We start from the raw sequence: 25,223 nt of genomic DNA on the forward strand, positions 1-25,223 counted from the left end.
AAAGCTGTGTTTTCAAGGCTAGGGTGCCTTACCAGGTGCTGCAAGCAGGGCGATTCTTTCTAGGAGATACTGGAGTTAGGCTATGGAGCCTGGGTCCTGTCACTTTCCAGTTCTGTGAGACACAAGGAAATTTACCAGAACTTTAGTTTTCCAACTTGTGACTAACTATATCATCTTCACAAGAGTACTATTATACATCAGCTATTATGAATTATGTGCTGTGTCCATCACAACTTCCTCAGATTTGGTGGCATCATTTGATTCCATAACCACTGGTGCCCCTGACACCACTCAGGAGCCAAGCACCTTCAGCAGCTTTATCTGCTGTCTTCAGTCTTCAGTGCTATCTGGTGTACCAAGGACTTCCTTCCTTCTTAGATATGCATTCAACACTGACAAAGGCTTTAGCCATTTCTGTCACCACCATCATTGTTATTCTCTCACTATCTTCTATTTCTTTTGTACAATAATGTATGTAGTTAGTTGTCTTCTTGAAAATGAAAAGTATGAAATCTTAGAGCCAACAGAGCATTTAATGTGTGAGCTCTGGAGTCAGAACACCTTATGTGAGTCTTAGACTCCACAACCTATTAGCTCTGTGATCATAGGCAAGATAATTAATATTTCTAGACCTCATTTTTCTCATCCATAAAATGAGCACAATAATGGCACCCACTCCTAGGGTCATTTATTATGAGAAATAAATGAGATAATCTATGTAAACTTCATGGAAAACATTAAGGATTCAACAAATTCTAGATATTATCATTGTAGTATCTCACTAGAGTAATTCTATTTTTAAATGGCATGTATCAAGCTATACAGCCTTAAGAATAAATAATAGTGAAAGGGAATATAAGGGAAGGGAGAAGAAATGTGTGGGAAATAACAGAAAGGGAGACAGAACATAAAGACTCCTAACTCTGGGAAACAAACTAGGGGTGGTGAAATGGGAGGAGGGCGGGGGGTGGGGGTGAATGGGTGATGGGCACTGAGGGGGGCACTTGACGGGATGAGCACTGGGTGTTATTCTGTATGTTGGTAAATTGAATTAAAAATAAAAATAAATTTATTAAAAAATAAAAATTACATTTCCTTTAAAAAATAAATTTCTTAATCAAAAAAAAATTTTAAAAATAAATTTATTAAATTTATTAAAAAATAAAATTATTAAAAAATAAAAATTACATTTCCTTTAAAAAATAAATTTCTTAATCAAAAAAATATATAAAATGTGTAAGAAATATTAAGTGAAAATGAAGAAATAGGCACAACTATAGATTTTTTGTGTTTTTAAAAACAGGGGGATATATCTAGATATCAGGGAGATCAGGGATTCCTTCTGAGAAGGAGAAGCCGGGAACTAAAGAAAAGGAGTTCAAAAGAAACTTACTTTTTACTGTGGACAAATTTTTACTCTGTGAATTGCTTACTATGTGTAGGAATTACCTTGTCCAATAAAACATTAAAAATGAATACTTAGGGATCCCTGGGTGGCGCAGTGGTTTAGCGCCTGCCTTTGGCCCAGGGCGCGATCCTGGAGACCCGGGATCGAATCCCACGTCGGGCTCCCGGTGCATGGAGCCTGCTTCTCCCTCTGCCTATGTCTCTGCCTCTCTCTCTCTCTCTCTCTCTATCATAAATAAATAAAAATTTTTTAAAAAATGAATACTTATTTTAGCCACAAATAATATTTGGAAAGTGTCATCCCGATACTGTTCCTTTTCAGGGGCATATTATAGTAATTGCAAAAGTACTGATTTAAAGAACTTTGACTGCAGTGATATCTCACAATACTATTCCACTTTATATATTTTTGTTAATTATATCAATTACCTCTTGGGAAGTGAAGAATATGAATTTCAACTCAGGCTTCAGAAAGTTGATAAATAAAAATTATGCTATGCTTTATTTAAGAAACATTCACCAAAAATTCCTATGAATGAGAATATAAGTCACCTGATATTTAGTAACACACCATATATTCCTCCCTACTCTGCATCAACCTATCCTATGTTATTTGCAAACTGATTCCAGAAAACTGAGGTAATGTGTAAGGAAGTCATTTTTAATCCTGTCCTTAATATGTTTTCTTTGTTCTCCTCCTATGAAATCTCCAACCCCCATAGATGACCTTCTCTTCTACAGGACTGTTAACAACAACTTGCTGATTGAGTTCTAGTATTTTTAACACATTCTATGCATTTTTAAAAATATTTATTTTATTTATTTATTTATTTATTTATTTATTTATTTATTTATTTGAGAGAGAGTGTGAGGGAAGAGACAGAAGCAAAGGAGAGGGAGAGAGAATCTCAAGGAGACTCAGCAATGAGTGTAGAGGGTTGGCCCTGGCATAGGGTTCAATCTCACAACTCTGAGATTGTGACCTGAGCCGAAACCAAGAGTCAAGATACTTAACTGACTCAGCCACTCAGACACCCCAACACATTCTGTGCACTTCCACTTTTGCAACTCCCAAGAAAAAAAAAAGCCTGTTTTTAAAATTCAGTAACAAGGAATAAAAATTAAATAATTTTTTGAGGAGCACATAGGAAATAAATGGCTAAATGTAAAACAAGACTAGATAGTTGCAATTCCTGTGCTTTCATTCATAAATAAATACTACCCACAATTATAGCATGTACCTCTCATTGAACACTTAACATGTGCTACTTTGAAGTATTTGTTTTATGTTATGTTTTTGTTTGGTTTCACCCATAATGATTTTAAGTCCTTCCAGGAAAGAACCTTATCTTTTGACCCTTTGGATTCCCAGAGTTGGTACAGGTCTGAAAGAATAACGTGGAAATAATGGGATTATGGTGATGATGGTGGTGATGGTGATGATGATGTAATGATAATGCCCATGGGGTTGGATTTCAGGCAGTCACTCTGTGCTGAAGTATATGTACTTATCATTTCACCCATATTGTCTCAATATTTACATTAGGCCAAGCCAGTTTAGTCTCTGGATTTACATAAAAATAACAAGGTACTGTAACTGCTATGATAAAACAAAATAAAACAAAAACAAAACTTTAGGGAGTGCACGGAGAGTGACCATTATATCCAAAGAGGAGAAAGAGTCTTTATAAATCCAAGTATACATTCAATCTTCTAGGTTACAATGAGGATTCAGTGTAAACCAGCCCAAGTTAAGGGCTTTGCATGCATTATTTCAATTAATCCTAACTACAACTTTGAGTTTGGTATTATCTCCTTCATGAAAATGAACAAAAGCAAAACTCACTTTTCCTAGGACTGCTTGGCTTGTAAGTGTTAAAGCTAGTATGTGAGTTTTTAGTTCCAGAAGAGAAACTTTTTTAAAGTTTTTATTAAATTCCAGTTAGTTACCATACAGTATAATATTAGTTTCAGGCATACAGTACAGTGATTCAACATTTCCATACAACACCTGGTGCTCATCAGAACAAGTGCATTCTGTAATTTCCATCACCCATTTAACCTATCTATACTCCACCTACAACCCTGATAGTAACCCTCAGTTCACTGTCTATAGTTAAGAGTCTGTTTCTTGCTTTGCCTCTCCCTGCTTCTCTTTTTTCCTTTGCTCATTTGTTTTGTTTCTTAAATTCCACATACAAGTAAAATCATATGGTGTTTGTCTTTCACTGACTTACTTCGCTTAGCTTAATATTCTCTAGCTCCATCCACATCATTGCAGATAGGAAGATTTCATTCTTTTTATGGCTGAATAATATTCCATTGTGAGATATATATATATATATCTCACAATGGAATATTTTTTTTCTTGGGAATATATATATATATATATCACAATGGTATATTTTATATATATATATATATATATATATATATATATATAAAACCCACATCTTCTTTATCCATTCATCAATCAATGGACACTTGGGCTTTTTCATAATTTGGTTATTGTCGATAATACTACTATAAACATCAGGATGCTGGTATCCCTTTGAATTAGTATTTTTGTATTCTCTGAGTAAATACCTAGAAGTGCATTTGGTGGATCATAGGGTAGTTCTACTTTTAACTTTTTGAGGAGTCTCTGTAAGGTTTCCCACAGTGACTGCACAAGTTTGCATTCCCACCAACAGTACAAGAGGGTTCCCCTTTTACCACAACCTCACCAACACCTATTGTTTCTTGTGTTCCTGATTTTAACCATTCTGTTAGGTGTCAGGTGATATCTAACAGTAGTTCTGACTTGCATTTCCCTGATGATAAGTGATGCTGAGCATCTTTTCAAGTGTCTGTTGGCAGGGATCCCTGGGTGGCTCAGCGGTTTAGCACCTGCCTTCGGCCCAGGGCGTGATCCTGGAGACCCGGGATCGAGTCCCACATCAGGCTCCCTGCATGGAGCCTGCTTCTCCCTCTCCCTGTGTCTCTGCTTCTGTCTCTCTCTCTCTGTATCTCTCATGAATAAATAAATAATCTTTTAAAAAAAGAAATGAAACACAAAATTCGTGTATCACTTAAAAAAAAGTGTCTGTTGGCCATCTGGATGTCTTCTTTGGGAAAAAGTCTATTGTCTTTTTTTTTTAATTGAATAAAGGGTTTGAGTTTTTTGGGGTGTTGAGTTTTATAAGTTCTTTATATACTTTGGAAACTAACCCTTGGGATCCTTGGATGGCGCAGCGGTTTGGCACCTGCCTTTGGCCCAGGGCGCAATCCTGGAGACCCAGGATCGAATCCCACATCAGGCTCCCGGTGCATGGAGCCTGCTTCTCCCTCTGCCTGTGTCTCTGCCTCTCTGGGTGTGTGTGTGTGTGTGTGTGTGTGTGTGTGACTATCATAAATAAAAATTTAAAAAAAAAGGAAACTAACCCTTTATCAAATATGTCATTTGCAAATATCTTTTCCCAACCTATAGGTTGCTTTTTAGTTTTGTTGATTGTTTCCTTTGCTGTGCAGAAGCTTTTTATTTTGATGCAGTCATAATAGTTTATTTTTGCTTTTCCCTTGCCTCAGGAGATATACCTAAAAAGAAGTTGCTTTGGCCTATGTCAAAGATGTTACTGCTTGTGTTCTCTTCTAGGATTTTTATGGTCTCAGGTCTCACACTTATATCTACAATCCATTTTGATTTTAGTTTTGTGTATAAGAAAATGGTCCAGTTTCACTCTTCTGCATGTTGCTGTCTAGTTTTCCCAACACCATTCGTTAAAGAAACAGTCTTTTTCCCATTGGATAGTCTTTCCTCCTTTGTCTAAGATTAACTGACCATACAGTTGTGAGTTCATTTCTGGGTTTTCTATTCTGTTCCATTGATCTATGTGTATGTTTTTATGGCCAATACCATACTGTTTTGATGGCTAAAACATTATAATATAACTTGAAGTCTGGAATTGTGATGCCTCCAGTTTTACTTTTCTTTTGCAAAATTGTTTTGTCTTTTTGGGATCTTTTGTGGTTCCATACACATTTTAGGATTGTTTGTTCTAGCTCTGTGAAAAATGCTGTTAGTATATTGATAGAGATTGAATTAAATGTGTAGATTGCTTTGGGCAGAATAGAAATTTTAACAATATTTGTTCTTCCAGTATGAATATGAAACATCTTTCCATTTCTCTGCATCTTCAATTTCTTTCATCGGTGTTTTACAGTTTTCAGAGTACAGGTCTTTCACCTCATTGGTTAAGGTTATTCCTAGGTATCTTTTTATTTTTGGTGCAAATGTAAATGTGACTTATTCCTTGATCTCTCTTTCTGCTGCTTCATTATTCTGTGTCCTGTAACTATACTGATTTTTCTATCCATTCTAGCAGTTTTTGGATAGAGTCTTTTGGGTTTTCTATATATAGTATTAGGTCTTCTGCAAATAGTAAAACTTTTATTCCTTGCTTGCTAATCTAGATGATTCATTTCTTTTGTTGTCTTACTGCTGTGGTTATGGCTTCCAGTACTATGCCGAATAAAAGTGGGGAGAGTGGACAGTCTTGTCTTGTTCCCGACCATAGAAGAAAAGCTCTCAGTTTTTCCCCATTAAGGATGATATTAGTTATAGGCTTTTCATATATGCCCTTTATTATGTTGAGGTATGTTCCCTCTAAACCTACCTTTTTAACGCTTTTTATCATGAATGTATGTTGTACCCTATTGAGGTGATCAGATGGTATTTATCCTTTCTCTTGTTGATGTATCACATTAAATCACCCTTGCATGCCAGGAGTAAATAAATTCCATTTGAGCATGATGACTGACTTTTTTTAATGTATTGTTGAATTCAGCTTGCTAATATCTTGTTGAGGATTTCTGTATCATTTATGTTCATCAGAGATAACAGTCTGAAGTTCTCTTTTTTTTGTGGTGTCTTTATCTGGTTTTGGTATCAGGATAATGCCGGCCTCAGAATGAATGTGGAAGTTTTCCTTCCTTTTCTATTTCTTTTGGAATATTTTGAGAAGAATAGGTATTAACTCTTCTTTAAATGTTCGGCAGAATTTGCTCATGAAGCCATCTGGTCTTGGACTTTTTGTTTATCAGGAGTTTGTTTATTACTGATTCAATGTCTTTACTGGTTATTATTCTGTTGAAATCTTTTATTCCTTGTTTTGGTTTTGATAATTTATATATCTCTGGGAGTTTAATCATTTCTTCAGTGTTGTCCAATTTGTTGGCATATAGTTTGTCTCAAGGTCATGAGATCAAGCCACATTGGGCTCCACACTCAGCATGGAGTCTGCTATTCTTCCTCCTTCCTTGACCTCCCCCTCTGCACCTCCCCCTGTTCACTCTCACTCTTTCTCTCTCTCTCTCAAACACATAAATAAATAAAATCTTAACAATGAAAAACATTCCATTTGAAATCATCTGAAAAATTTCACAATTACAGAAAAAGAAATCTGTAAATTATGTTAAAACTGAGTAAAATCCACCCAGTCTGGCAGCAATAACTTTAGCAGAACAGAATTTTTGGGATCCTTGCAACTCTATTGTATACATGGCAACCTGTGCTATAGAATAGAAGAGGAATATTGTCTGAAACTATACTCTGATGAGCAGTGGGCTCATCCACTCCAGATCTACAAAGTCAAAGAAGAAGGCCTAAGTAACATGATTTGAGTTTTCTTGAACAGCAAAAGACAATAGTATTTTAAATAGCCAAATACTGTAACCTGGTAAAGAAGTTATGGACATATCAAAATGTACGGTTTCTAAGCTTCTAGGCAAACCAGAGTCCAGATGCCTAGTAGAGAAGCAAGTCAGATATTAGTAACCGAAATCATTCTAAATTCTTTTAATGCAAACGATTTGTCAAATAAAATGAAAACAGTCTGGATATGCATAGCTTCCAATCTCTTGAGGAAATCAGGCAGAAAAAGCCAAGAGGACTTTCCCAGAAATAAATCAAAGTTTTACCAATGACATTCACTACTGAAATGGGGGACAGAATATAAAGCCAAAGAACAGACAGAACTATAAAATTGTTTCTGTCATAAGCCAGAATTATTGTAAATAGATTTGACATTTGGAATTCAAAGATTATTACAGAAACATATGGCCTAAAATATCACATTCTATTCAAGGGTCCTAAAGTTTGGAATAAAGAAGTTAAATGCTCTGTGCAACAAAATACTTCTCTAGGTGGCCTAAAAGAATGAGGTTTGATCATATTACTAATTCCTTCCAGTTCCACAAGCCAACACACCTCTGTTGTATACCACTGGACAGAGGTTCCAGTAATTCCAAATGATTGTCAGTTAGCTATCTACCCCAAAAGTCACTGAAAGCCTAACATGATTATTAGAAATATATGACAGAAGAGAAAATGTTATAAATAAAAGACTAACCCAGATTTCAGAGCAGTGAAACTACTCTATGACACAATTATAGAGTATACATGTCATTACACATCTGTCAAAATGCAAAGAATGTACAACCAAATATGAGCACTTATGTAACTATAGACTTTGGGTGTTAATATGTCAATATGAGTTCACTGATTGTAACAAATGGACCACACTGGTAGGGGATGTCCACAGTAGGCAAAGCTATGCATGTGGGGATAAGGGATATATGGGGACTGTCTGTACTCTCTGCTCAACTTTTTTGTTGTGAACTTAAACTGCTCTAAAAATTAGTCTTTTAAAAAAACAAAAATAAAAACAAAACCAGACCATGGGTGATTGATGAACCCATATACTCCAGAGACAATGTCTTAAAGAAACAAATTCTGCAATTCCATTCAGTTACCTTCTGGATGTTTACTCCATTATATCAAAATATTCACTGAATATTTCCACCTGCCTACTCATCCTACTCCATATGTTGTTTTCACTGAGTTGTCAACTTTTGAAAACATGTGTGTCCATTCCAAAAGGAAATACTCAAAAATAAATAAATAAATAAATAAATAAATAAATAAAACAAAAGGAAATACTCACTAAATAATTAGTAAAATCAATTATTAAAAATCTTCATTGCAAATTTAAAAGTGATTAGTGTTTACCCTACAAAAATTAGTTTATAATTAGTTCCCTTTTGTAATAGATTAAGGTAGCAAACAGTAAGTTAAGCATTTATAGAAGTTCAAATCTGCGTGATGGATACATACATGTAGGATTATTATATTATCTACTTTAGTATCTGTTTGACATTCCCCTTAATATAAAGTTTTTTTAAAGGATCAATTATAAAGCATATACCTGCTTAATGTACCAATAATTCTACAGAAGTTAACTAGCTTACTATGAGATTATGTTATTATAGTCATAGAAAAATATTTAATATGCTATATCACCATTATCTGAAAATATAGCATAGTATTTAAGAACATGAATTTGGAAATCAGATTGTCTCCACTCCTTCCTTAGCTGTTGTAGTATTAGGAAAATTATTTATTCTACTTAAGCTCCAATATTCCCACCAAGTAATGGGAGTAATCTACAACAAGGACACTGCAGAATTAAATGGCATAAAATGTGTAAAGTAGCATAGCATTGGTTTAAGAATAGGTGCTCAATAAATATTAGCCATTACAATATTCTGAAGTTCTCTATTGATATTGCTCTAACTCTAAAATAAGCAGCAAAGGTAATTAAGAGTTTTACTCTGTAGGTGGGGAGAAAGATTTCAAATATTCACAATTCAGAGCTTAAAAAACTATTCCCATTTTTAGTATTCTTAGTATTTCCTAAGTCAAATATTTAGAAATTACAAAGAATTTACCAAAATAGAAGGAATTATATAATCCTATCATGGCCTTTTAAACCTAATTAAATAACCTAAAGAAAGTTTTATCATTGAATTAATCAGTTTTCAATAATGCTCTACATTTACTTCCCACCAGGCCTTCTGGCATCAGCTCTGTGTAGGCATACAGTCTCATGCTTGGTTAGGGATATGGGAATGTGGGGTCTTCTCCAGTCTCTCCTGAGTGGATATGTGGAGAGCTTAGTATAGCCCTAGTCTGCTAGTCCACTGTTGTAACCTCATGCTACCTTGACCATTGGTCTTCCTCCTTCATTTGTCACCAAAATCGGTACTTTTACTCAAACACTATTAAATAAGAAGTTTTTCCACACTCCGCTCCAAACCAGTGAGGCCCCTTTGGAGAAAGCTGCTGGCTTTCTTATTTTGCAGTGCCCTGTACATTTCTGCTCAGACCCAGCTTGGGTGTGGGTGTGGATGGGAGAAGCCTCAGGCAAAAATGCCAGACTCCTACTGTTCTTATTTGACATTCAATATTTTTTTTTTGTAGTAATTGCTTCTCAACTTGTCGTATGCCTTTGATCAATTCAAAAGCCCTGAACTAGTTGTTTTCAACAATTTTGTCTAGTTTTATTGTTATATAATGCTTTAATCAGAAAACATGAACAGAATATATGATGTTTTATCATAGAAAGTTAATAGTGGGGCATATTCTAAATGTCTAACTGGAAGCCATGATTATTAGCATTTTGTTTTGTGGATCACAACAAATATATACAAACTAAATGCTTAATCTCAATAAATACTGGCCTTTTTCTATATAATGTTTAAACGTTTCCTATCTAAAATCTAAATGAAGGTCCTTTCCTACATAACATTTCTATATCATGTTTATATGTTTATTCTATGTGTTTCTATATAATATGTTACATGTTCATTTAATCTTAATAAAATATTGGTTCTTTTCTATATAGTGTTTATATTCCTTAATAGTTAAATTATTCAAGTACCTTAAGACACAAGGATCCTGAAAGCTGGTAATAAACAATAAATCATTATTCTGAAACTCTTTCATCTCAAAACAAGTCCGTTTTGAAGGATGATTAGAATCTTTTTTTCATAAAACAAGATTCTAGAAATGTATCTTTTCCAATGGTTGGAAAAGATTAAAAAAACTGTATGTACATGATTATAAGAAACCAGGTTGAGACTTCAAAAATAAATATATTGACTACAGAACCCAGAGTTATCAAAACTATTTGTAGTCTGCTAGACAACAGTGTTAAAAAGGAATTCATTGGAATTAAGCACAAACCCGTGTCTATACATTCAATTGCACTAACCTACACCTCTGCCAATCCTTTTATTTTCTCTGCCATTATCTGTCCTGATCATAGTCAAATTAATCACAAGATGAGCCCATAGAATAAGGAAGGCAGTTTTATTTAATGGATCACACATACTCAACCTCACTCATTTTGACAATCTGACATAGTTCTAACCTACAGTTTTCTTTTTTTTTAATTATAGGAAGTAACTTTGTTAGAACCTGAGCACAATTATCTGAAATGCATTTGGAAGATATAGTGAGTGTGATAATATATTATAAACTGCTGCCATTTAATTTTTCTGATCCTCTGAATAAAGTAACATAATTTACTTGAATGTGTTCTCAAAATAATTTGCCAAAAAACTGGATGAGCTTAAGAAAGAAAGGAACAGTCTGCAAGGAAAAGTCAAGAGAGTATACAATTCCTTACTGTTGTGGAAGGAAGTGAAGGAAGATGTCAAAACTTTAACATTTTCAGAGAAACCGAGAGAAAAGATAATAGCTTTTAAAGTTTAAAATGCAACCTCCATTCTCAATATAGTAAAATTGGTATTTAAAAGATCTTTTTGGGACGTCTGGGTGGCTCAGTGGTTGAGCATCTGCCATTGGCTCAGGGCGTGATCCCAGAATCCCGAAATCGAGTCCCATATCGGGTTCCCTGCAAGGAGCCTGCTTCTTCCTCTGCCTGTGTCTTTGCCTCTTTCTCTCTGTGTCCCTCAATGAATGAATGAATGAATGAATGAATGAATGAATGAATGAATGAATGATTTTTTTTTCAAATAAACAAGTTTCAAAATGAGAGAAGAGATGCTAAGCAATGGAAAGAAAATGTTCTTTCTTTAAAAAAAAAAAAAAAAAGAAGAAAACCAGCACATTGCAATGAGGCCCTCTGCTGCCAGTTTTTTAATACTACACCAAGAAGATCAACTTCCAGCAGTTTCTGTCTTTGCAGGCAAATACTTCAACAAAGCTTTAAGGAAAAAAATTACTTTAAATCCTCAACAAAGTATAGTCATTTACAAGACTTTTTCAAATCAAAGTGATTGATTCTGCATAATATTCTGAACACAGTCTGAGCCACATAAACTTCAGTTAAATCTCTTAGTGACAGCATTATTCATTTAATAACAGATTTTCATTATTTTATGTTCTATATAAATATTTCCAAAAAGAGACTATATTCATACCAAATGGTTTCTACAATGACAATAGTTCATCCAATACTATGGAAAAACATATTTTTAATTAGAAAGAAACTTGTGTCTCAAAGGCAATTCCTAATAAATATCTCCATTTCCTGGGGAAAAAAATAACAAGCAGTCCAGAAAATTAACTCAAAAACTCATCTGAAGGACGCCTAAGTGGCTCAGTGGTTGAGCGTCTGCCTTTGGCTCCAGGTGTGTTCCAGGGGTCCTGGGATTGAGTCCCATATTGGGCTCTCTGCAGGGGGCCTGCTTCTCCCTCTGCCTGTGTCTCCTCTTCTCTCTGTGTGTCTCTCACGAATAAATAAAATCTTTAAAAAACAAAGAACTCATCTGAGACTAAAACCAATGCAATTTGACCATCATTTTTTAAAAAGATTTTATTTATTTATTCATGAGGGACACAGAGAGAGAGAGGCAGAGACACAGGCAGAGGGAGAAGCAGGCTCCATGCAGGGAGCTCGACGTGGGACTTGATCCCGGGACTCCAGGATCAGGCCCTGGGCTGAAGGCAGCGCCGAGCTACCCAGGCTGCCCTTTGACCATCATTCTTAAATTGCCAGGACCAGGGGTAGATTTACTGTGAAGTGAATAAAACTTCACACGCATAGCCAGGAGCTGTGAAGTATTCCAGGTGAAAAGGAGAAGCCAAGTGTCAATAAGGAAGCTTTTCTAAGTGAGTGTTTCTGGTAAATTGCCTTAAGAGAACTTAGGGAAGGGATCCCTGGGTGGTGCAGTGGTTTGGCGCCTGCTTTTGGCCCAGGGCGCGATCCTGGAGACCTAGGATCAAGTCTCACATCGGGCTCCTGGTGCATAGAGTCTGCCTGTGTCTCTGCCTCTCTCTCTCTCTCTGTGACTATCATAAATAAAGGAAAAAAAAAATTTAAAAAAAAAAAAGATAGCTTGGGGGAAAAAAGGGTCTGAACCTCGAGTTTAAGTAAATTGTCATGATTTCTTTTTGTATGTTAAATATGTCATTAAAAAAAAATGTTTGTAGTTTTTTCTTCTTCTTTCTTAAAGAGGGCCAGAAAAAAAATGTAAGCTCACAAGCCACAAAACTGGGGATGTGAATATCCCTCTGGGTAGTATACTTTTACTCAAAACAGTCTGTACAGAAAATGTTATTTTACTTTTAATGGAAACATCTTACATTAATAGGGAAAAAAATGGTTTTAATGCCAATTTTGAAAACAAGACAAAATATGAACTTAAAAAGGCATTGGTAAAAATACTTTATAGAGTTTTTAAGTGAAAGAAAGAAGATTAATATCTGCCCAACAATGAAGCTATCTAGCATTCAAGAATCTCTAGCTTTTGATATCTATGTAGTGGTTAAGATTACTGGCTCTGGAGTCAGACACCTTGATTTCAATCCTGAATTCATCACTTTATAGCTAAGTCACCTTTAGCAAGTTAATTGTGCGTTATAGATGTAGACATTTGATAACTATTTGCTGAATAAATAGATGCATGCATCAACTCCACATGAAAACTTCAATTTAGCAAATACAGTAGTTCAATTTACTTCTACGTAAAAAAAATGTATTTGTTACACAGATCAGTTATGGGAAAGGTATTGGGCAAGGGGGGAAGAAAGAATATCAGAGTTTAAGCAAAGCATTTTTTTATGATTTCTATTTGTATTTGATAAGATGGGAAAAGGCTTTCTAGAGCACAAAGCATATAAGGATGAAGCCTGAAAGACCGTTAGGATCAGACCTGGTTGACTGGGAAGGTGGAACAGGCTGGAAGCATTTTAGGCTAAGGGAACAATACACTAAGCCAAGACCCAGAGAAAAGAAAGTGGAGAGATCTAAGTATTCTGGGAAGTTAGCAGCCCTGTTAGCTTCAGGTTTAGAGAATTCAGGGAGACTGGGTTGGAAATAAACAAGGGTCACATCACCACTTCAGTTAATAATGCTCCCTATTCTGAAGATGCTCACAAAATTCCTTATCAGTGAAAGTCCACACAACCACCATTATAAATTACATTTGGCTTTCTTTCATAGACAATGTCTTTAACTGATACAAAGAAATACGGGATTTAGGATTTTTATTAAACTATAATTATTTCAGTTCCAGATTTGAAAATGGATTTTATTTTTTAATTTATATTTTTGTTGAAAACTGGACCATCTGTAACTTTCAAATACCAAAATCTCTCACATAGAAATCATTTGAATTGCAAGATTTATGTTAAAGCCATTACTTGGAAGATTGGGAGAAAAGGAAGGATAATGGACACTGGGTTAAGTACATAAATTTTCTAGTAGGTCATTAGGAGGAAAACTGTTCCCAAGGCAAATGTCATCAACAAAGTAAATGGATAAATGAAAGAAACGCCATTCTTGTTGGTATAATACATAAAGTAATGACCTTGGGTCAAACTTGACTTTCAAATTGGCCTCAATCACAGTCAGTACTGTGATCTTGGGCAATTCATCTAACTTCTCTATGCCTTAGTTTCCACTTCCATAAAATAAGAAGGACAATCACAATAATAAAATTTGACTGTGATATATTATGTTACTATCTGTCCATGGGAGGAGTATACATTTTCACACACACTGTCTTTGGACTTGAACATATGACATGTTTTGTCCAATATAATGTGATATTTGTCCCAACCTCTTGCTACTAAAATAACATACCCATAAGGACGCTGCCCTTTCAGCCTGGATTTTAGAATGAAGAGAACACAGAAATCAGAGATGTGCTGTTCTACATCCTCCATAAAATTTAATTGACAAACTTTATTGTTGTAAGCTACTGAAATTTAGGAGTTGTTACTGTTGCAAAGCCAACTGCACTACCTACTTCACACATTTTTTATAAAAATTGAATAAACCAATATAATTTAAAACACTGTATAACCTTCTATGCCTACCCATACCTTATACTAGCTCCTTCTCTTGCCTAGGTTGATGAGATTAGAAAATTTAGGAACATTAACTTGTGATGTGCTCAGCTCCTAACCCCCATCTCTTTATTATACCTCATAAAATGAAATAACCTTGGATTTTTCGTTATTTGCAGTGTGAATTTCCATGAGAATATTGAAGGGAGGATATATCCTTAAAATGATACAGCTTTTTATGCTGGTGCTTATTCCAATTCTTCTGAGAAAGTGCTCAGAACCACTTATGTCTGGTTTCCCTCCGTATTTTCATTAAATCTTACTTAAATCTTTGTTTAGCCAGAGTTTTACCAGAGCTTCTATGTGGAATCCTGTTTATACTTAAAAGATTCCACGGGAAAAGAAAAAAAAAAAAAAAAAAGTCTTTCAATTAAACTAACAGAAAAACAAAAACAAAAAATCTTGATAAAACTCAATAAAGAAATGACCACAGAGATGGCAGAGAAAAGCCTATGAGATGGTACCACGATTCACAATAAACCATGTAGAGATAATGGCTAGGGAAGCAGGTGAGCCAACGATTGGGTCAGCAAACAAGAATATTTTTATTATTCAAATGCTTGGGCTTCCCATTTTTGCATGATGAAGTTGAAAGAATATGAGCTCCAGAGTTATATAAGGCTAGACAGCTTTGATCCCAGTATAGCCACAATTTCTACACAATCTTAGACCAGCTACATAATTTCAGACATACTTTCCCTATTCAGTAAAGGGGAAAAAAAAAAAAAAAACAGTTATTTTCCCTTACCCAGATAGGGGAAATAAACAACTACCTCATAGGATTGTGATATTAAAGGGAATAAGGTGAGTGGAGCATCTAACGTAATACTTAAACAATAATACCTTTTCAAAAAAAATTCTCTTAGCTCTTTGTCTTTAACTCTTCTCTTTTCTATTCCCTCAACCAAATTTCGGTAACACATGTGCAAATGCTTTTGTTCCCAAGTTGGGAATCTCCTGTAGGGTAATAAAAAAAACATACTGAAATCTAACACACAAAGACATATTTTATGCTTTAAAGCTAAGAGATTTTTTAAAAATATGCACAGATTTATATGTAGTTTTAATATATTTACAGCTTTATATATTTACAGCTTTAATTGGTCATAAAATACACATACACATCTGAAATACATAGAAATAAAATGATACCTTTTCCAAATAAAGTTGTATCATCAGTTCTGTATTTCTCTGCCTTCCAACTTTGAAACCCCTAGGAATTACAAAACAGAGAGTGAGACGCTCACCCAACAAAAGGTCATATTGAGTGATTCCAAGGAACATTAGAAAACCTGTACTGAATTCAAGTTTTTAACTGCCAGATTTTTAACTTTTGGCTACAGTTCCCATGTATGATATAATTTAGAAATTTAGTTTCAGCACAGGAGAATCACCAGACTTAAAACACTGTGTACCTCAACATGCAAAATGTTAATGGAAAATCCAGATAAGTCACAAATTGTTATAAAGAAATTAAAAAACAAAAAGAAATTTGCAAAATGGCAGGGAGACCTTCATAAACTGAGCAAGGAAAAGAAGGAAGGATGGCTCTTTTATTAATGCATAATTGAATGGAACCTCCGAAGTTCTTCACACCTTCCCCTTCTTGGAACGTCATCTACACCAAGGATTCTGTAGGTCCATTATGAAACTTACTAGAAGAATATAGCAGACAAGTACAGTGCTATTTTTCTAGTCAGATATGAATCACAGAAGTTCAGAAACATACATTTTTCACCCCAATCTAGCAGTACCAGCATCACTGCCCACAACACATACATACAGATTTGTTCATATGCATCCTGTTAAAAAAAGTTCTGAAGCCTTCCCAGTGCATTTCTTTGAATTCATTTGGTTTGAGATTTGACTAAAAATCCTAAATAAAAATAGTTTTTACCTATAAAATCTTTACCTCTAAAGTCCCATAATCAATCTGTTATCCATATTATAGAAAAAGAGGAGTAATACAACACAGGAAAAATTATCAAATCATACAGGGGCACCTGGGTGGCTCAGTGGTTGAGCAACTGCCTTTGGCTCAGGTCATGATCCCGGGTTTCTGGGATTGAGTCCCACATCAGGCTCCCCGCAGCGAGCCTGCTTCTCCCTCAGCCTATGTTTCTGCCTCTCTCACAGTGTTTCTCATGAATAAATAAATAAAATCTTTAAAAAAAATATAACAAACCAATTTTCTTCTACCCCTACTAACATTTAACCTTAGACATGTCCTGATACATAAACACCCAACTGGAAATGGTTGTTATCGATTCTTGATTGGGGCCCTCATGCAGGAATTAAATAGTGGAGAGATTAGGTCACAGTCATATTTCAATACAGTTCATTCATATCTTCATTTACTCATTCAACATTTATTTATTAAAACCTACTATATTCCAAATAATGTTTTAGTTGCTGAGGTCATATCAGTGAACTAATAGATAAAAAACTCCTACTATCATGGAATCTATACTGTAAAAGGCAAATAAAAGAAATAAGTAAATTAAATTATTTAGAAAATGATCATTTCTGTGATGAAAAATAATACATGAATGAAAGGTAGAACCTGCAAAACGAGAGACAGACAGCGAGAGAGAGAAATCAAAAATGACTTTAATGTTTGGGCTGCACAACTAGGAGGAAGTTATTATAAACTGATATGGGGAAGGCCTTGGCATGGTCTGTTTGGGGCAGGTCAAGATCAAGAGTTTGGTTTTGCCTGTGTTAAGTCTGAGATGCCTATGAGATACAAATATGTAAAAGGAAATGCTTGTGGGGATGCCTAAAAGACAACAAATTCAATGGACTCCTCCTCTACAATTATTTGGCTTTATCTACCTCCAAGGTGTCCTTTGATGGTCTCCTTGCCCTTCAGCCCATCCTAAATCTTTCTCCTTTTCCTCATTTTTTAGGAGATTGAGATAGCACAGATACTTCCATTGCTGATTCTGTCTATGATTCAAGATCTCTTTCATGCTTTGCTTGGGGAACTATTTAGCAACACTGTGAAAGCTAAAACATGGTAAGGGCAAGCAGAAAAAAAATCTTAGAGACTGAGTTATCCTGGAAATAACTTGGAATTTTAAAATCACATGCAAAAACTCTCTTGAAGTACATTGGAAAATCAGCTGTGGCTGAAACACTGCCACTATTAAGACCAGTATTCAGTGTAAGATATTTGCATAATGCATATTCTATAAGATCAAACCATTTCCTGTATTTATTATTAAATGAATGCCTTTCAGCTGCTGTATCTTGTGGTTTAAAAATCATTGGGAGCTTGGGACATTCATGCTCATGTGAAGAGCCAAAAAAAGATACTATTCCCCAAATTAAAAACTGATCTTAATTAGGAATAAACAAATAAGATGAGCAAAAAAGCAGACCACTAAACTGGCCTTGCCTCTAGGTCTATAAAGTATCCACCCGGGTGATGCTTCAACAAGGAGCAACAGAACACTCTGTTTCAAATTAGATGACAATTCTAGCATTTTTGGGTAAAGATTTGTTCTAATATTCAGTACTTGAAGACACATAGTGTAGATCCTGCCTGCAATAGCATACATTTTAAATATGAAGAGTAAAAGTATGTGTAAGTTGATGGAATTCCCAAGCGCTGTCATTACATCTCAAGATAAGCAAAAGGCTAACTCCTCGAACCTTTTCCACTCCTTGATAAATAATACAGAGCAACTTCCTCTCGGATTTTAAGTAGATTCCTGACTCCTTTGTTCCTCTATTTGAGGAAACTCCCATCTGAGCAAGACTACCTACTCTTCCCACTGTGCAGTTATACTACTTAAGGCAGAACTAATTACAAGGTAATGCAAACAGTTTTTATAATTAGTCTCATGTCTGAAATGGCAAATATTGGGGCCTGAACAATTTGTAGCATTTCTCAGGCAACTTATATCCAGCCAACCTCACTATTTGTAATTAATGAGTCTATACTTTATTCCCTTCAAAATGAATGAGCATCCTAATTGCTATTCTAACAGCCCTATAATAAGGTACAGTGGCTAAAGGTTCAGCCTCTCAGGCCAGAGCTCCATTCCAGGCCCAGCTCTGCCATTTCTGAGCTGGGGGACATTTGACAAAGCTACCTAACCTCCCTATGCCTCAGTTTCATTGTCTATAAACTAAGGTCAGCAAGAGGACCTACCAATTGACTATTGTTTGGATCAAAAAATAAATGACACTTGACATTGTGACTGGCAAATAATAAATGCTCAATACAAAGGCCCAACCTTAGTATTTGTGGAGACTAGAGAGGAATACAAATGAAGCGTCTTGTAGTATGTGATGAAAAAATAGCAATTTTGAGTTGCTGCCTAGGCATTTTACAGTATGACAACCCTGCTCACACCTGGAGCTTAAGTTTCCCAACCCAGGTGCCCACTTTGCTTTCCCCAGGGCACCTTTTAGAAGACATATCTAGAAAAAATGTTTGCACAGCTAACGTCAGAGCAATTATTGCCTGTGCGCTATTTCTAGGATTTTTATGATTTCAGGTCTCACATGTAGGTCTTTAATCCATCTTATTTTTGTGTATGGTGTGTGAAGTAGCCCAGTTTCATTCTTTTAAATGTAGCTCCAGTTTTCCCAGCACTTTTTATTGAAGAGACTGTATTTTCCCCATTGGATATTCTTGCCTCCTTTGTCACTGATTAATTCGCCATATAATCATAGGTTTATTTCTGGGCTTTCTATACTGTTCTATTGATCTATGTGTCTATTTTTGTGTCAGTACCATACTGTCTTGATCACTACAGCTTTGTAGTATATCTTGAAATCTGGAATTGTGATACCTCCAGCTTTGTTTTGCTTTCTCAAGATTGCTTTGGCTATTTGAGGTTTTTGTGGTTCCACACAAATTTTAGTATTCTTTGTTCTAGTTTTGAAAAAAATGCTCTTGGTATTTTAGTAGGGATTGCACTGAATCTGTAGCTTGATTTGGGTTATAAGGACATTTTAACAATATTAATTCTTCCAATCCATGAGCACAGAATATCTCTTCATTTGTTTGTGTCATCTTCAATTTCTTTCATCAGAATTTTACAATTTTCAGAGATCAGGTCTTTTACCTCCTTGGTTAAACTTATTCCTCGGTATCTTATTCTCTTTGGTGCAATAAATGGAGTTCTTTTCTCAATTTCACTTTCTGCTTCTTCGTTATTAGTGTATAGAAATGCAGGGCACCTAGGTGGCTGAGCGGTTGAGCATCTGCCTTCAGCTCAGGATGTGATCCTTGGGTTCTGGGACTGAGTCCCTCATCAGGCTCCCTGTGAGGAGCCTGCTTCTCCCTCTGCCTATGTCTCTGCCTCTCTCTGTGTGTCTCTCATGAATAAATAATAAAATCTTTTTAAAAATGTGCAGTTATAAAATCTTTTTTAAAAATATTTTATTTAGGGATCCCTGGGTGGCGCAGTGGTTTAGCGCCTGCCTTTGGCCCAGGGCGCGATCCTGGAGACCCAGGATCGAATCCCACGTCGGGCTCCCGGTGCATGGAGCCTGCTTATGTCTCTGCCTCTCTCTCTCTCTCTCTCTCTCTCTCTCTCTCTCTCTCTGTGTGACTATCATAAATAAATAAAAATTTAAATAAATAAAATATTTTATTTATTTATTCATGAGAGACACACAGAGAGAGGCAGAGACATAGGCAGAGGGAGAAGCAGGCTCCATGCAGGGAGACTGATGTGGGACTCGATCCCAGATCCTGGGATCAAGACTTGAGCTGAAGGCAGATGCTCAACCGCTGAGTCACCCAGGTGTCCCTCCTTTAAAAAAATTTTTAAAATAAACACTACCAATTTCTGGGTGAATTTTGTATCCTATAACTTTACTGAATTCATTTATTATTTTTGGTAATTTTTTAGTGGCATCTTTCTATGTATAGTAGCATGTCTTCTGCAAATACTAATAGGCTAATTTCTCTTTACCAATATGGATGCCTCTTATTTCTTTTTTTTTTTAAGATTTTATTTATTTATTCATGAGACACACACATACAGAGAGAGAGAGAGAGAGAGAGCAAGAGCGAGAGAGAGAGGCAGAGACAGAAGCAGGCTCCATGCAGGGAGCCCGATGCAGGACTCGATACCCGGTCTCCAGGATCACACCCTGGGCTGAAGGCCGCGCTAAACCTCTGAGCCACCTGGGGTGCCCTTATTTCTTTTTCTTGTCTGAGTGCTATCAGTAGGACTTCTAGTATTATGTTGAATAAGAATGGTGAGAGGGACATAGATCAGTTGTTCCTGATCTTAGAGGAAAAACTGTTTTTCACCATCGAGAATAATAATACATGTGTTTTCATATATGAGCTTTTTTATATTGAGGTAAACCCACTTTATCAACAGTTTTTATTATGAATGGATGTGGTACTTTGTCAAATGCTTTTTCTGAATCTACTGAGATGATCGTATGATTTTTATCCTTTGTTTTGTTGATGTTGGTACATGTTGATTCGTGAATATCAAACCAGCCTTATATCCCCAAATAAATTCCATATGGTCAGTGAATGATCCTTTTAATGTACTGTTAAATATGGTTTGCTAATATTTTGTGGAAGATTTTGCATCTATGTTCATCGGTCATATTGGCCTGTAGGTTTGGTTTGAGGTTTGGGTTTTTTTGTGTTTGGTGTCTTAGTCTGGTTTTGGTATCAGGGTAATGCTAGCTTCATAAATATATTTGGAACTCTTCCTTACCAAACATTTAAAGGAGAGTTAATACCTATTTTCCTCAAACTAGTCCCAGGGCAGCACCTTTTAAAATAACCACTTAGCATAGAGCCCATGAAAAGTTAGGGACTGCCATTCCAACCACCTTACAAGCAATAGGTGCTTACTACCCTGCTCTCTACTCCTACTTCCTCTTGATCTAGGATGGAGGACTGCCATATCACCCTGGCTCATTGTGCACTCCCCCCATTTCTAGTATCTGTAAGTAATAAATCTTGTGACTTTACTTTTCTTTGTGTGACTATATTGAAATCACACCTTCAATCCAAATGATCCCAGGGTTTTCATTTCCTCAAAGTGAGAGGTCAGATGCTGACAGAGCTACCTGCTTGCTGACCATGTCATGTGAGTGTCTTGTGCCTCTTTAGTCACCAAGTCATAATCTGCATATTCTTTTTTTTAAGATTTTATTTATTTATTCATGAGAGAGAGAGAGAGGCAGAGACACAGACAGAGGGAGAAGCAGGCTCCATGCAGGGAGCCCGACATGGGACTCGATCCTGGGTCTCCAGGACCACACCCTGGGCAGAAGGTGGCACTAAACCGCTGAACCACCTGGGCTGCCCATAATCTGCATATTCTTAACTTAACACACCAGCTATAGGCCTTCAACATATACTGTCAGAAAGACCCAAAGACACACAGTGGTCAAAGTAGTAAAGATCAATTTTATGCAGAAACTATTATAATTAAGGGAAAGAGACTTCATAGTGGAACTCAGTTCATTTCTGAATACAAGAATAATAAGTAGAAATCTATAGCCAAAAAACAAAATGAGATGGTCAGTGGATGGAAATTTACTAAGAGGAGAAAGACATAAGAATCTTGCTTAACTGACTTAACAGAAATCTTGCTGAAGGTAGGCCAAGGTGATCAAGGATGGGGTGATTCTTCATCAACTAACTTAGTGGAATCTTTTTAAAGCTGAGCTATAAAGGCCTAGCAAGGATTGGGGCCCAAAGTCGAGGCCTAGTTGAGAAGAAGGCTACAAGGAGCCTAACTAACGTTTAGTCAAGGAGATAAGTTTCATCAAGAGCATATATTTATATTTTCTAGATATCTTAAAGGTATATAAGCAAGTCAATAAACAGATAAATATGTACTATATATTTTTGTAACTATTTTATATAATGTAATATTATATATTTATACATTATTGCTGTTATTATTTATATAGTCTCATAATGACCCAGGACTCCTCCCAGTTCCACATCAGAATATGGCAATTAAGAGACAGCCAGAACCTTTCTCCTAAGCAACAACTGCCCTTAGCTCTCTCCTGTGCCCAGGTGTGTGCACACAATGGGGTAGAACACACTCAGGAAGATGGAGACTGAGAAGAGACCCCAGAGCAGGCTCAAGAACATTTGGGCAGAGAATTCTAGGGTCTGTGGTACCCACATGTCCTCTTGAGCCTATGAACTTTTTCCCCACAAAAAAGAGGGCTAGAACAGGCCTCAAAAGTATGGTGCTCAAAGAAGAACTTCTCTTGCCAAGGACTAGAAGTGTTAGGTGTTTTGAATGAGTAATGCTATTGAATAATGAAGTTGTTTTAAAAGCTAAATTATGGGGCACCTGGGTGACTCAGTTGGTTAAGTGTCAGCCTTTGGCTCAAGTCGTGATCCCAGGGCCCTGGGACTAAACCCTGAGTTGGTCTCCCTGCTCAGTGGTGAATCTGCTTCTCTGTCTGCCTCTTCCCCTGTTCGTGAGCACTCTGTCTCTCTCAAATAAATAAATATTAAAAAATAAAATAAAATAAATAAATAAAAGCTAAAGTAAAATAATCTGACAGTATGAGGTTGAATAAAAAATCTTCTACTACACATTTAGATTATTCTGTCCAAAAGAGAAAGGTATTCATATCATATCATTTTTAAAATGAATTTTTTAATACATACACACATCACACAAATATAATGATCACAATATATATGTTAGTGTGAATATAAAAAATTTATATAATCTGTATTTATAAATGCAAATTATGGATTGAATTGTGTCCCCTCAAATTTTTTATGTGGAAGTCTTAACCTGCAAGGTGACTATCTATAGATACGGCCTTTAAGAAAGTAATTAAAGCTAAATAATACAATGAGGAGGGGAGCCTAATCCAATATGACTGGTATCCTTATAAAAGTGACACCAGGGTGGAAACAGAGAAAAGGCCATGTGAGGACTCAATGAAATGGTGGTCACTTCGCAAATCAAGGAGAAACAAAATCTGCCAACACCTTGATCTTAGGCTTCTTGCCTCTGAAATTGTGGGAAAATAAACTTCTATTGGTTAAGCCCCCCAACTGTTACTTTGTTATGGTATCCCCAGCAAACTAATATATACATGTGTTCACAGAATTCTGGGAACCAGTTGGCTAATTTCATTTTGTAGATAAGAAAATTACTATTGAGATAGTACCATTGTTAAAATTATAATAATCATTGTCTCTGTTCTCCAAAGAATCACAAGACAAAACTATTCCCTAAATGCAAAGAAAAGCAATTCAGCATTACATCTCCCCCAAGTATACTTATACACAGAGTGACCCATAACTCTTGTCATTGAAACTAAACACTTTTGAGTGTGAAAAGGATATACCATTAATAATTATTCCAGGATAAAGATATAAACTGAGATTGATCAAAAGCATTTGGTCACTGTACTTAAAAGTTTATTCATTAAATTTTATTGATTTTCAATAAATATTCACTAAGAGCATACCAAGCACTAAAACTATAAAAATAAAAAGCATAACATTCTGTATCCAGGGAATTTACAATCTATTTAACAAAGCAGAAACAAAAAAAGCAGAAACAGTATTGTACACTTTGCATTCTGCATCCAGGGAATTTACAATCTATTTAACAAAGCAGAAACAAAAAAAGCAGAAAGTTAATCAAAACATTGCAATGACTTCTGTAGATACATGTTCCGGAAGATACATGCTCAGATAAGGCACCAAATGAAGCTTTGGAAGAGAAGGAAGGGGGAAGAGTGTGGGACGATGCCTTCTTTTTTCATTTTTGCTCCTCTGATTAGGTGAATTCCACTGCCCTATCTTCAAGCTCACTAATCCTACCTTCCATTTGATCTACTGGGCTACTAACCCCTCTGCTGAATTTTTCCGTTCAGTTATTGTATTCCTCAGCTCTATGATTTCTCTTTGGTATTTCCTTATATTTCTGTCTGGTTGTTGAAATTCTAACTTTGGTCATGCGTTCCTTTCCTGACCGCATGAGTATCTTTATGAACATTGTTTTGAACTCTCTGTTGGGTAAATCATTTATCTCCATTTCACTAAGGCCAATTTCTGTAAATTTAGCCTGTTCTTTTGTTTGGCATATATTCCTTAGTTTCTTCATCTTGCTTTATCCTCTGTTAGTTTCTCAGCATTAGATATAGCAGACACCTCTCCTAGTCTTGGTCATCCGGCCTCATGCAGAATATGCACTTCATCAGTCAGTGCAGTCCAAGCTCCTGGTTGCCTCTCAAACCTTTGCGACTGTTTAAATTGCCATCTTTGTTCTTAGTGGTTTCCAGTAATTGTGGATGTGCCAAGACTGTCAGTTTCCCAAAGTGTGAAATACTAATAGGCCTATTCAGGATCCCAGAGAACTATTAATTGCTTACCCCTTTAGCCCACAATGGAGGCTAATTGGAAGCTCAACCTTCAGGCAGCAGCTGGGAAAGTTAGGAGATTAGATAACGCAGTCTAATACCTACTAGGGATAAATCAGGAATGAATGTTTTTGCATACTCACTCTGTGCTAAGCCAGAGGGAATAGTTACTGGGAGTGCTTATGCCCAAATAGAACTGCCTTTTTGTTTATGTAGTCCTGGGTGATTCATGAATGCTGAACTCTGTAAATTCCTAGGCCTGGGTCAT

General features: G+C 35.9%; 1 protein-coding gene across 1 annotated transcript in view; it reads right to left on the reverse strand.

Annotated features, from left to right (window-relative positions):
- Nucleotides 1-25,223, reverse strand: part of LOC119877549 (translation initiation factor IF-2-like) — a 123,150-nt gene that overhangs the window by 59,113 nt on the left and 38,814 nt on the right. The window contains exon 3 of the mRNA XM_038574484.1: nucleotides 33-112. Coding sequence (XP_038430412.1) covers nucleotides 81-112 — 32 coding nt within the window. The 3' untranslated portion in view covers nucleotides 33-80. The remainder of the gene's footprint in view (nucleotides 1-32; nucleotides 113-25,223) is intronic.

Source organism: Canis lupus, chromosome 25 (assembly GCF_011100685.1).
Source record: "Canis lupus familiaris isolate Mischka breed German Shepherd chromosome 25, alternate assembly UU_Cfam_GSD_1.0, whole genome shotgun sequence".
NCBI classification, from domain to species: domain Eukaryota; kingdom Metazoa; phylum Chordata; class Mammalia; order Carnivora; family Canidae; genus Canis; species Canis lupus.